The sequence below is a fragment of the Taudactylus pleione genome, unplaced genomic scaffold (assembly GCF_031769625.1).
Source record: "Taudactylus pleione unplaced genomic scaffold, aTauple2 ptg000021l, whole genome shotgun sequence".
NCBI lineage: Eukaryota > Metazoa > Chordata > Amphibia > Anura > Myobatrachidae > Taudactylus > Taudactylus pleione.
The window spans coordinates 15,220,225-15,233,170 of record NW_028284423.1 but is presented as its reverse complement, the minus strand read 5'-3'; the positions used below and the strand labels follow the sequence as shown (position 1 = coordinate 15,233,170).

At 41.0% G+C, this 12,946-nt stretch overlaps 1 protein-coding gene across 1 annotated transcript in view; it reads right to left on the bottom strand.

Moving 5' to 3' along the window:
• Positions 1-12,946, bottom strand: part of GALNTL6 (polypeptide N-acetylgalactosaminyltransferase like 6) — a 1,410,303-nt gene that overhangs the window by 362,915 nt on the left and 1,034,442 nt on the right. The window contains exon 5 of the mRNA XM_088448140.1: positions 1,853-2,038. Coding sequence (XP_088304266.1) covers positions 1,853-2,038 — 186 coding nt within the window. The remainder of the gene's footprint in view (positions 1-1,852; positions 2,039-12,946) is intronic.

Sequence of the window (12,946 nt, the reverse complement as noted above, 5' to 3'; positions counted from 1 at the left end):
TCTTTTAACTCTTCCGAATAATTATTTTACTGCTTAAAAAGAACACTTCCCAGAACATTTTAACATTTGATCCTCAATAGCATTCATTGAAACTGATACTCTTTAGAAAAATGAGGGCATTGTAGAGTGGTGGAGTGTTACATTGTGAAATAATTAAAAGTTAGAGAACATTAGTTGATTGTGAAACTGGAAAAAGTTATTTATCCTCCCCGTGTAACTGTTATAACCGGATGTAGTTAAGTTGCAGGTGATCGGGATGCTGGGGTTCAAACTCCCGGAGCTGGAATCACAACCTGCGGCCAGAAGGAATCCTGACCCGCCACCAGAATACCTGCGCCAGAATCCAGACTTCATTTAAGATGCCGAAGCCTGATTCCCAACAGCCGGCATCCCAAATGTAAGTAGAGCAGGGTGGGCTAGGTTTAGGCCGCCGGGTTGAGGGTTAGGTTTAGGCACCACTGGGGGAGGGTTAGGCTGTGGGCAGGGGGGTTATATTTAGGCACCACTGGGGGGGGTTAGGTTTAGGCACGAAGGGGGAGGGTTAGGTTTAGGCACTAACGGTTAAGGATAGGCAGCGGGGAGAGAAGGGTTAGGGTTAGGATGCTGGAAGTGGGGGTTAGTAGGTGAAGGGGGTAGGGTTAGGATACTTACCGAGCCCCTTTCGGGATTCTGAGCATCAGGATGCCGCTGTTGGTCTTCTGACAGCCGACATCCCGACTGCCCTTCTCCCGTATGTATTCCGTTATAACAATCATTTTGTAATCACTACAGAGCATGTATTATAGATTCATTACCTTCAAGAGAGTCAAAGTCTGCCTCCATCTGTTTCTAACATGTATATGTGTTGATATATTTCACAACTTGATTCATATAATCCCAACATTTTCTGTAAATACATTTTTTATTTAATTTACATGATAGAATAAGGTTTGAGGAAAATGTATAGTAAATAATAGTGCTCATAATTTGCACATTTATTCTCACAATGGACAATTCTCTATAAACATTTACTGACCAGTGTTGTGCACAGAAACCAGCACACGGGGTGTCTCAAAGAGACCTCAGCACCAATGCATCAAGGACTACCTACCCCATGCCTGGAAAATACACTACTCATCGCCCAGGTCACCCAAGTAAGTTGTCTATTTCCAGGAGGGGGGAAAGAGTTGTCCATGATGGCGTGGAGAATGTCCCATTGCGGCATCCCCTGTGCTGTCTCCTGTGCACGCCAATGATTTTAACATATATAATAATACATGTATAGGCATCAAAATAGATTGTACATGATGTTGTTGTGGATATATGTGAGATTAAGTACTGTTACTGTATTGGATTGTATTGAGGATTCTATGGGCTCTATTTACTACAATCCGCATTTGTAATGCAGATTGTAGTGTGATATTACTGACTGAATTTGCATTGCGAATTCAGGCAATATCACAGGGATTTACTACAAATCTCTTGCAGGGACAGAGCTTGTGATAAAGCTCTGTCCCTGTGAATCCCCTCCGCAGAATTATCACGATATTGTCGCAAAAAATATTGTGACAAGTGCCGACACATGTGCCAACAGTCAATGTCCTGCCCCCTGGCACTAAGCCCTGCCCCTTGACCGCAGATGTGATCTGCTTACTAAAAATAAGTAGTAATTAGGACTTGGAGTAGAATTTTACGAATTCTACTCCAAATGCCCTTTAGTAACTTTAGGTGAAACTAAAATAATGTGAAAAGGGTGTAAAAACACCCTTTTTCACTTTATTTTAGTAAAAATAATGTTAAAAATAGAGCCCTGTATGTATACATTATAATGCTGTACATATATTTATTGACAGTTTGCAAATGTGATACCTACTCAGTAATGGTGGGAGCCAGTTCACATTTACTTCACAATGAGAGTCCAGAAAAGTTAACACTTCTCCTTTAGCCACCGATGCTCCTAGCAGCCTGGTACGGATTAGTCCTTCACGTTTCTTAGTACGCACAATTCTGACCTTAGAATAATATGACATATATTCTTCTAATTCTTCCTTTAGATGTTCTGTAAAGATAGAAAAATATACATATTAGAGTATGAAAAATAGTTGTTGTTTAATGGTAATCAGATGTTATTATTATTATTATTATTATTATTATCATTTATTTATATGGCGCCACAAGTGTTCCGCAGCACCTTAGAAAGTACATAAACAAATTGTTGACCAGTGACTTACAGAACAATATAATACACGACCAGGACACGGATAATATACATTGCTACATAACCCCCAGATAAGCAACAGAGCATAAGCAACCAAGTGTTAGGTGCCCTAGTGGTAAGTAAGAAATAGATGAAACTAAAGTAGGGAGAATCACAAGAGGGTAGAGGGCCCTGCTCGTAAGAGCTTACATTCTAAAAGGGAGGGACAGACAAATAGGATTGACACAGAAGGGGTAGACGAGGCGGAAGGAGCATGTAGCAGCAAGTTAGGATGATAAGCTGGAAGGCTTTGATGAAGTAGTGGGTCAAGAGAGTCCGTTTGAAAAATTGCAAAGAGGTGGTGAGATGGGGAGAGGGATGCTTAAAGTTTAATTATTTTAGATATTTATGCATGCAATTTTTTTTACGAATTATATGCAGAATGTCAACATTTATCATTTGGAAACAGGACACTGTTTATGCACTCTCCAAATTCTACAAAGCAAAATTATCCATATCTTGCACTGATGAGATTTCACATAATTTGTTCTGTGCGAGTTTGATTTATGACTTTGCGGGGTATATTTACTAAAGTGCTGATTTTTAGAAGAGATGTTGCCATAGCAACCAATCAGATTCTACTTAACATTTATCTAGCACCAGCTAGAATCTGATTAGTTGCTGTGGGCAACATCTCCACTTATAAAAACCCGCACTGTAAATATATCCCTGCATCTCTGGCTTTCTCTCTGTTAGAAAACCTGTGCTTGATCCATGGTTGGCCACTAGGGAAAGCACAGGGCAATTTAGATAGCTTTACTCCAGTGATTCCCAACCTTGGTCCTCAAGGCACACTAACAGTCCTGGTTTTAGTGATATCCATGATTGTGCACAGTTGGTTAAATCAAAATAACTGAGGTGCTAATTAAGTGACTTGTGCTGAGGTTTGGCTATCCCTAAAACCTGAACTGTTAGTGTGCCTTTAGGACCGTGGTTGGGAACCCCTGGTCTACTCAATAATCCTAGGCTGCAGTGTGGTGTTTTACTGTTGAATAATACTTACAATATAAATATTATTAAAGTCCTAAATCTATTATTTGGAAAAAAAATCTGCTATGTAATATTTTAGATTTTGATTTTCAGACAACTTGAACTGATGATAGGTTTTGCAATTTTGTCTGAAATTAACATCTTGTGTAATTTTGTAGTCTCTCTGTGATCTGATTTGTCTTGTGTGTACAGTTATTTGCTGAGTAAAAGGTATAGAGTCTGTGGCACATCCAAGTGACTAGATGGGTCTGACGCTTATATTTACCATATATTACAATATGCCACAATAATATCCATACAATAGATGATTGGCCCACATGACTGGATTCTCTTGGGTCTTCCCAACCCAATACCGCTTTCTTAAAATATTATTTTCAATACTTTGAATTCTTAAAGGTATTATCTACAAGGATAAAGTTACATTGCTGACTGTACAGTTCCTACTTACGTATCTAATTTCTAGGTTTTACAATTGTATTATAGGAAATTATCAGATCAAAGAAGATGAATGATGCAGAGATTTGATAGCGATAAAGAAATACTGTATATTCAGGGCTGTGAAACTTATTTCTTGCCTGGTAAGAAGATCAGGTATTCCCACTTTAATGCCGAAATCCTCAATTATTGCTTCCCATACAATCACCCTTCTATAAATTCATGGTATATTGTAATATTGCTTGAGGAGTGAGCTTTTTCTCTGCAAGTTTTCACTTTTTAAACTCGAGCATTAAGTATTGTCCTTCGCTGTCATTTTAACAAGACATTCTCCAAAGGAAATTATAACATGACACGCAAAGTATTGAGTAGAATGGGGCGCAATGGCCTTCAAATCTCTTGAAGACAACACGTTGAAGTCATTTATTGCCACTGAATTCTAACCAGGCCAGCAGTGTGTGACTATAAAACATTAGAGTATGATGACTACATTTATAATCCACAATATTACATAAATTTTACTTGCAGCAGGTCAGACCTTAGGGAGTTGTCAGTATTTACATTTTACACCAAGCAATAAACGGAGCACCTAAGATAGAGAGAAGTCAGCAATTCTGTCAATAGGAATAAGAGGCTGCCCAATTTGTGATTCAGAAAGAAAATATATTATTGGTTCCTTCCCACTGTAGATTAGATAAGGTTGTAAATCAAAAATCTGATGTGTGCCAAGCACCTAACTGGGCAGGAGTTGGCTCAGGATGTGACAAACAAGACTTGTGAAGAAGTGAGCGTAGCCTAAATACTGTCAGTGCTGTTATGATAAAGGGCACAGCAGTGCTCTCTTTGTCTGATAACCCATAAAACATTCTCCTATTGTAATTATTAATACAGCTCCCTATAGCGTTCTTCATGTTTGAATATTTATTTCCTCAAACAGACATACAAGAGGCCATAGCACTGACATTATAAAGGTATCTGAGCACACTTGCTCAGGTTGGTAAAATATCATTACATATTGTATTTGCTTTGTACAAAGTAAAAAATAAAATAGATTGCAGTGTACTGTACTAAAAAGTCACAAAACTCTGAGGTTAAGGTAAGACAAATCTCTTTCATCATTGGCATTCAAAAGCATTTAATCTTATACCATGTAGTAATAGCACTTTGAGTAGTAAACAATAAACTAGTTACAGATCTACATATAGCACATACATAAAATCTTTCAGGCACATATTCCTAACAAAACTGAGCTTAGAAAATAAATTACCATCAAAGTTTTGGTTCCTAGCAGTCTGTCCAAGGCCACAAGTCTCTAAGAGTCATGGTTATACATAGAGCACACAGTCAGAACAAAGTACAGCTATATGTAGTGTGATGCCATGCTCTGCCTATATCGAAAAGTGAATGCAGAACGACGGGACCTCAGAAGGGTTGGGTACGGGATGCCGGTGCTCGGGATCCCGACGGTCAAAATCCCGATGCCGGCATCCTGCTGCACCCGAAGACCAAGGTTGAAGATTAACCTGTGTGAACATTGGACATCTGAGGTGTTGAGCACCAGACAATAATTGCTAAGTAGGCAAACTGCATGAAAGGGGGGTCTCCCCTCTTTCAAACAGTAGTGTTCCCACGTATATTCATGCCCATATGGTGGAGATAGGCCATATTGGTTCCCTAGCTTATCTATGTACACCAGACAATATGTACTAAGGGGCATCATCATTTAAAAGAGAAATTGCTCTCTGTCTAAGGCTGCCCTTTAAATATTGGAAGTTACAGTAGTTATATGTTTCTGTAGTGCAGTCTTTTCTGTCTGGTTATCAGGCTATAACTTCTACGGGGGCACATAATTTCAAAGGGACTACATTTTTCTATGTTGTACTGTGGGGGACATATAGGGATATAAACACTCTCTCCTCACCCTTTTCATACATTCTTTTTTTTATACAAAGGTAGATGTCACTTCTGGACCAGTGCAGACAGGGCAGGGCCAGATTATGGAGGGGGCGTGGACGGGGAGGTTGCCCATGGGGCTCTCACACATTGGGGGCCCCCACAGTGCCACAGATATTTCCCCAACCTGGCTGGCTCCCAGCAGCAGTGTATTACATCACAACTATTGCTGGGAGCCAGTTCCCATGGGATTTGTAGTACTGTATGTGCAGTTTCCACATTCAGTGCATGGAGGCAGAACTACACCCACTAGCATGCACTGTGTATACAGCTCATTCAGTGATACAGCTGAGTGTTGCTGGGTGATGGATGCGAGCGGGTGCAGATAGACCCCTGCGTTGTGTGCTGCTGGGTCTTGTCTGATTCCCTGTTATTTACCAGGGGAATGAGTATCTGATAGCCACCTTAGCCAGGGGGGTAGTTAAAATCATGGCTGTTATGATGACGGTGCTCAGAATGCTGGTGATGGAACCCCGACACCAGTCAGAATCCCGGCGTGGCATCCCAATCGCTGACATCCCAAGAGTAAGTAGTGGATTTAGTGGGAGGGTTAGGGTTAAGGGATAGGGTTAGATACTAGTGGGAGGGTTAGGGTTAGGCACTAGGGGGGGAGGGTTAGGGACTAGGGAGGGGGTTAGGGTTAGGTACTAGGGGGGGAGGTTTAGGCACTAGGTATGGAGGTTAGGTTTAGGGTGTGGGGAGAGACGATTAGGGGTAGGGTTACAGGTAGGACTAGGATACTTACCGACAGGTGTCAGTATCCTACAGTAACTGTGTTGGGATGCTGGTGTCAAGATTCTGACCACTGGGATTCCAAACACCGGCACTCCATACCCAACCCTTAGCCAGGACCCTGCAGCTGTGTTTGCAGCATTGTCATGGATGCCGGCTGGCGGTTTCAAGGAAGAGCTGGTTTTGTGCTCCTACATAGCACAGTGTGAGTCACAAACACATATTTTTTTTTTTTCAAATACTTCATTAAAAGTCTGTATTTGTATACACTGGAGCGCCATCCCCATTTTAAATGCAAATTGTTTTGAAAAGGAAACACTATTACCATTTATAACTAATTTTTATGGTTCTTATGGTGTCAATTATATTGGTAGCATAGTGGCAGGGGCAGAACTATGGGAGACAATGGAGGCGCCTGCCGCCAGGCTCCAGCTCTGAAAGGGCACCTCCTCCATTGCCTACAATATGTTCACCCCACTTAGGACTGTAACTATGTAGCCGGAGTGTACCGAGCTCCAAAGTGTACAGATGAGAACTCAAAACATATATATATATATATATATATACATAAGGACGTTAGTGTTCTATGCCTTTAAGGTAACCCTTAATCCTGGAAGAATCCTGGTAATAGAGGTATAAGGCTCATTTGATTCATCAGATTGATTCTGTGTGTAGAACAATGTTGTTTATACTTAATAGCATAAAAAGTCACATGTGATCCATGGCCAGTCAGTACATTAGAAAGAGTGTGTTTTTAAGCACTATTACCTTTTGCTTGTAATGTGCCAAATGGCACTTCAAGCGATCCAGAGTTTATGTTAGTAATACAGGTTGAGTCTCCCATATCCAAATATTCCGAAATACGGAATATTACAATATACAGAATAATTTTGGCATGACTGAGATAATGAAACCTTTGATTTTTGATGGTTCAATGTACACAAACTTTGTCTAAGGCACAAATTATTACAAATATTGTATAAAATTACCTTCAGGCTGTGTGTATAAGGTGTATATGAAACATAAATTAATTTCATTTCTGTACACACACTTTGCTTGAGTCACAAAATTATTGAAAATACTGTATAAAATGACCTGCAGGCTGTGTGTTTAAGGTGTATATAATACATAAATGCATTCTGTGTGTATATTTGGACCCCATTCCCAAGATATTTCATTATGATATGCAAATATTCCAAAATACGGAATATTCCGTTATCCAAAATACCCCTGGTCCCAAGCATTTTGGATATGGGAGACTCAACCTGTACTGTCAAATATGCATGTGTGGCTGCACCTACTCAACCTCCTTAATTAAAGTCTGTATTCCACAACTAGTGAGCTGCTCAGCCTCCTTAATGCAGCCAAGTGGTACAGCTTGTAGAGGAAATGCTGATCAGGGAGGTAGTGTGCCACCGTTGATGAATTAAAGGCACTCCTTTCACACATGCTGATGCTGCCGGGAGTCACCCTTGAAGGTCACTTGGAGTCACAATTTAACAGACCCTACCGGGTTTCTCAGCTTATTCCTTAGAGAGAAGGTATAATTTATTTATTTGGATACATTTGAGGTCCCTTACTTTACTTCCTCTTCATCTCCTATAATGAAGTTGTTTTCTTGGCACTTATATGTAATGGAACAGGTCCAAAATAATTATATTATTATTATGAGTCTCCACAGTTCTCAATACAAAATTTAATGATGTAAAAAAAAAATGGAATTGTTCCAGTATGCGGTCAGGAAGCCGGCGGTCGAAATCTTAATACTGATGCCTATCATTAGCCCCATGCTGAAATCCTGATGACCGGCATACCGATCCCAGGTAAGCCGGGCGTCAGGAGCAGATAGCAGCACGGGGGGTTAGGTTTAGCGTCTCCAGGGGGGACTTAGGGTTAGGCTAGGGGAAAGGGGGGGTTAGGGTCAGGCACCCACCTGGGAGGGTTAGGTTTAGGGTGCGGGAGGGAGGGTTAGGTTTAGGCACCCCTGGCGAGAGCTAAGGGTTTGGCACTAAGGGGGAGGTTAGGGTTAGGGGGGGAAAGGGTTAGGGATAGCTTAAATACTTACCCTGTTGGGATCTTCATTCTTCTGCCTTCCGGCATCGGTATTACATCCGCCGAGCTATAGTCTGGCTGTATGTCATACCGATTCCATTGTTCCCTATTATATGTTGTATGCACTGTGCTCTATTGGAAAGTAACACATACATGGGACTAATACAAATCATTATACAGACTTAACTGTGAAATAAAGAACTGGATGGACAATATTACAATAAAAATAGTGTATTCCCTGCTGTGAAATTCTATCCATTTATTTTGTTCAGCTAAGCGGTATAATCAACATAAACAGTACCACACTTGTTAGGCGTGAAATAAAAATTTAAACACAAACATCATTTTTGAATTTGCAGTTATACTAAAGTTAATATAAACACTAAAACATATGGCCTGATTTAATATCTCATAGGGAATGCAGAAATTGCACTAACATAAAGCTATTACTGTATGCAATTATTTTTGTGTTTCCAATGCAATACAGAGCAGGCAACTACCAGAATGTTAGCACTTGATCTTAAATAACAATAATAAAGGTTAAGATTTGCACAGCTGCTCGTGTTTAGTTGCACTTCTGAGCATAAGAAATATGTCTAGTAAACATATTATGTTCTTGTACTTGAATCATGAAGTATCCTGAACAAATTTCAAGTTCAATAAATACTTTGGCCTTGATTCTATAAGCTTTTATAGTAAGTCTGGAAGTGAACCTTGCATTACATCTTTTTCTCAGATATAGAATTTTTAACTAGTGATGTACATGTATTCTGTAGAATAGAATCCCTTTGGTGTATGCATATCTGTATACACAAAGGACATCTTGAAAGTGGTTGAGAATTATTAAGATCAATATAGGAGCAAAAACATGCAAATTGCTAATATACTACTGCCCATTCATTGACAAGGTACTATAAAGTTTAGATGGTAAGTAGGAAAATGTTAAATTCCATATCCATGGATCCTGGTATTTGTCAAGCCCATATTTGCATACAGTATTTCATATAATCATACATACTCCTACCAATAGAATCCAATAAGCATTATGTATAGAATGTACTGTACCGTCTCTGCCTGTGTCTGCAACTGACCCATTAATAAAGGGACTTATTGATTTTAGGTCATGGCCTCACTAGTATGGGGGCTTGGTTGGAAGCATATTTTGTATGGCTTGATGGATACAGGATGTGAACAATGTTTTCCAGATTCCTTTTAAAGAAACAAAAGTCTCTAAAAAGCCACTTACACTCACACACCATTATTTAGCACCATTGTTGTCACCTGTTTTCATGCAGTGCATGTGAATAGCTAGTTTTAATATGTCCTTTGTGGGGAGTTTTTTTTATTCTCTAGTTAATGGGTGACGTGGGCGACACAATACATGCTATACAGATTATAAGATAGCCACAATTATACACCTGATCGATTGGTGTGTTTCTTGAAGAGATTTCATTTAGCTGGTTTTGCAGATGGGATATTAATAAGATCTACAAACAGAGCATGGTTGCCAGGGCTGTGCAAAGCTTTTATAATCATACAAAAGGCCCAAATTCTAATACCAGCTCATCATCCATAATGTCTCCACTAATTTCAGCTACTTCTTCTTTTCCATCTATTCTAGAAACATAATATACAGCAGGGCATGTGGATAGTATGCTGCACATATACTGTGAATCAATATATTTTAAATGTTCACAGGAAAAAAAGAAGTTCTGTAATAAAAGTAATCCAGGTGTTGCTTTACTTTCCAGAGTTGCTTAGTTTCTAAATTAAGGTCATTGCAGAAAAAAAGGAAACATTTAAATTAGAGATGAGCGGGTCCGGTCCCTCTGAGAACCGGACCCACCAGCACCCCCACTGGCAACATCCCCCATTGCCGACACCACCGCTGCCGACACCACCGCTGCCGACACTCCTGCACTGCTGCCCAACATACCGAGGACACTGTCAGTGACCCCCACACTGCCGACACTACCGACACTCCCCCAGTGAGGACACCACCAGCACCCCTGCACTGCCGACACAGTCAGCAAACCTGAATGGAGGACACCGCTGACACCCCTGCTCTGCCGACACCGCCGGCACCCTGCATTGAGAACACCCCTACACTGCCGACACAGTCAGCAAACCTGCACTGAGGACACCGCTGGCACCCCCACTCTGCCGACACCGCCGGCACCTTGCATTGAGAACACCCCTGCACTGCCGACACAGTCAGCAAACCTGCATTGAGGACACCGCTGTCACCCCCGCTCTGCCGACACCACCGGTACCCTTCACTGAGAACACTGCCAGCACTGCCCTTCCATGCACTGAGGACACCGCCAGCAACCCCCGCACTGCTGACACAGTCAGCAAATCTGCAATGAGGACACCACTGGCACCCCCGCACTGCTGACACAGCCAGCAAACCTGCACTAAAGACACCGCTGGCACCCCCGCACTGCCGACACAGTCAGCAGACATGCACTAAGACACTGCTGGCACCCCCGCACTGCCGACACAGCCAGCAAACATGCACTAAGACACTGCTGGCACCCCCGCATTGCCGACACAGCCAGCAAACATGCACTAAGACACTGCTGGCACCCCCGCACTGTCGACACAGCCAGCAAACCTGCACTAAAGACGCTGCTGGCACCCCCGCTCTGCTGACATCACCGGTATCCTTCACTGAGGATACTGCCAGTACCGCAAGCACTGTCATTCCATGTACTGAGGACACCGTCAGCAACCCCGCTCTGCTGACAATGCTGTCACAATAAGTGCGCTATTGGTGTATCCAATCCACACTATATAACACACTGTATCCGTGTTGGAAATTAGAAACTGAACTGCCACATGTTAGTGCCACCCACTGTGTCACTTAGCTTAGTCAGCCAGCTAGCTGGATGCAACCTTTTGGCCTTAACTAGATTAAGCAAATAATATTGTGAGGTGGTCAAAATTGATTGGAAATTACTGGAAATAAATGTTATTGAGGTTAATTATACTGTAGGAACAAAAACTGGCCCATTTTATGTGATTTTAGCTGTTTTTATAATTTTTTAAGAAAAAATACAGATCCAAAACCAAATCACGAAAACAAAACACGGAGGTGAGGTTTTGGCAAAACCAGTACAGATCCAAAACCAGGGTAGATCCAGATCCAAAACCAAAATACGGGGGTCGGCGCACATCTCTAATTTAAATGAATAAATTTGCCCCTGGTTTGAATTGTTACTGTGATCTACAATAGTTATTCCGTAATTGTCTGGGATGTGTACAGGGGTGTTTTAAGAGAGGAGGGGGCCCATGTGCAGGCTACACTGTGTGGACCTCCTCCTCTCTGTGGTGCAGTAGACTATGGCACCAGACTGCAGTAGACTATGTCATGTGCAGGTGTTTGGTAACATGGCGCCTGTCCCGGAGACACCTCTATTGCACCTACACAAATCTTTGGGAAAATGGTTGCTGCGCCATTTTCGCTGTGATTTGCGGTGCTACTGCAGTGCCAACAGGGCACTCCTGGAAAGTAAGTATTAAACATGGCTGCAGAGTGTACATTGTGGGCCCCCCCTGCACTTAGGGGTCCATGTGCACTGCACACCCTGCACCTATTATAGATAAACCAAAGGATGTGTACAATTAATAGAAAGTAAGGAGTGCACATAAAATATGCTCACAAATGGTCTAACAAGACTCCTGTTTTGTGTTTCTGAATGCAATAACGCTCTGATTCACTATGTCAATTGTTTTGCTTTCAGTGAAGACCTTTCTCAAGTCAGAATAGATGGGAACTGCTGGAACTCCCTGCTGTGTCCTGAGAAATGGCAGATAGGAATGAGGATTTCACTTAAGAAAAAAAGGCAGGTAGAAAATACTAAGGAAAGTGGTATATATAATGGTTCTATAGAAGTAGTTTCTCATAAAATCATATATTTCTTCCCCTCTTACTAGTACTTTTAAGAGGAGAGGTTTTGAAAAATTCAATACAAGAAAACTTGATTTTATGCTGCTGTTTCAGTGATTGCTCAATGCAGTGTTTATCGAGTACCTAATTGATAGCTTACCTGTTCTCATAACAAAATAGGAGCCATAAATCTTTTCTGGACAGATGTGAAATTATGTTTTAAAGTTAATTTATCAGTTTTGCGTTGCTAGGTTACAGCTGTTTAAAAAGAAAACTGTGTGATTTATTAGGACCATTAATATCTATACACTCTATAGTGTAATCTCTCAATCTTCACCTTCTATAACCACATTATTAATAGGGCCTTGCCTTACAATACTATGTGATTCAGCTGCTGGTTTTTTGAACATGCTCAAGGAAAATATGTCCTTGTTATTTTGGCAGATATAAAAAAGTTATTAGCTTTATTAACACAGCATGAATCATTTATATCTATTAAGAAGCGTTGTAGTTAACTGAAGAGTAAAAATGTAACACTGCTTTTCATACAGAATATTAAATAAGGACTTCAGAGTGTAGCACAAAATTATCCTAACAGTTTGGCATGTGCCCTTTGAGAAAGAGTAGTGAGTAAAATTATTAAATACAGAGGTAGA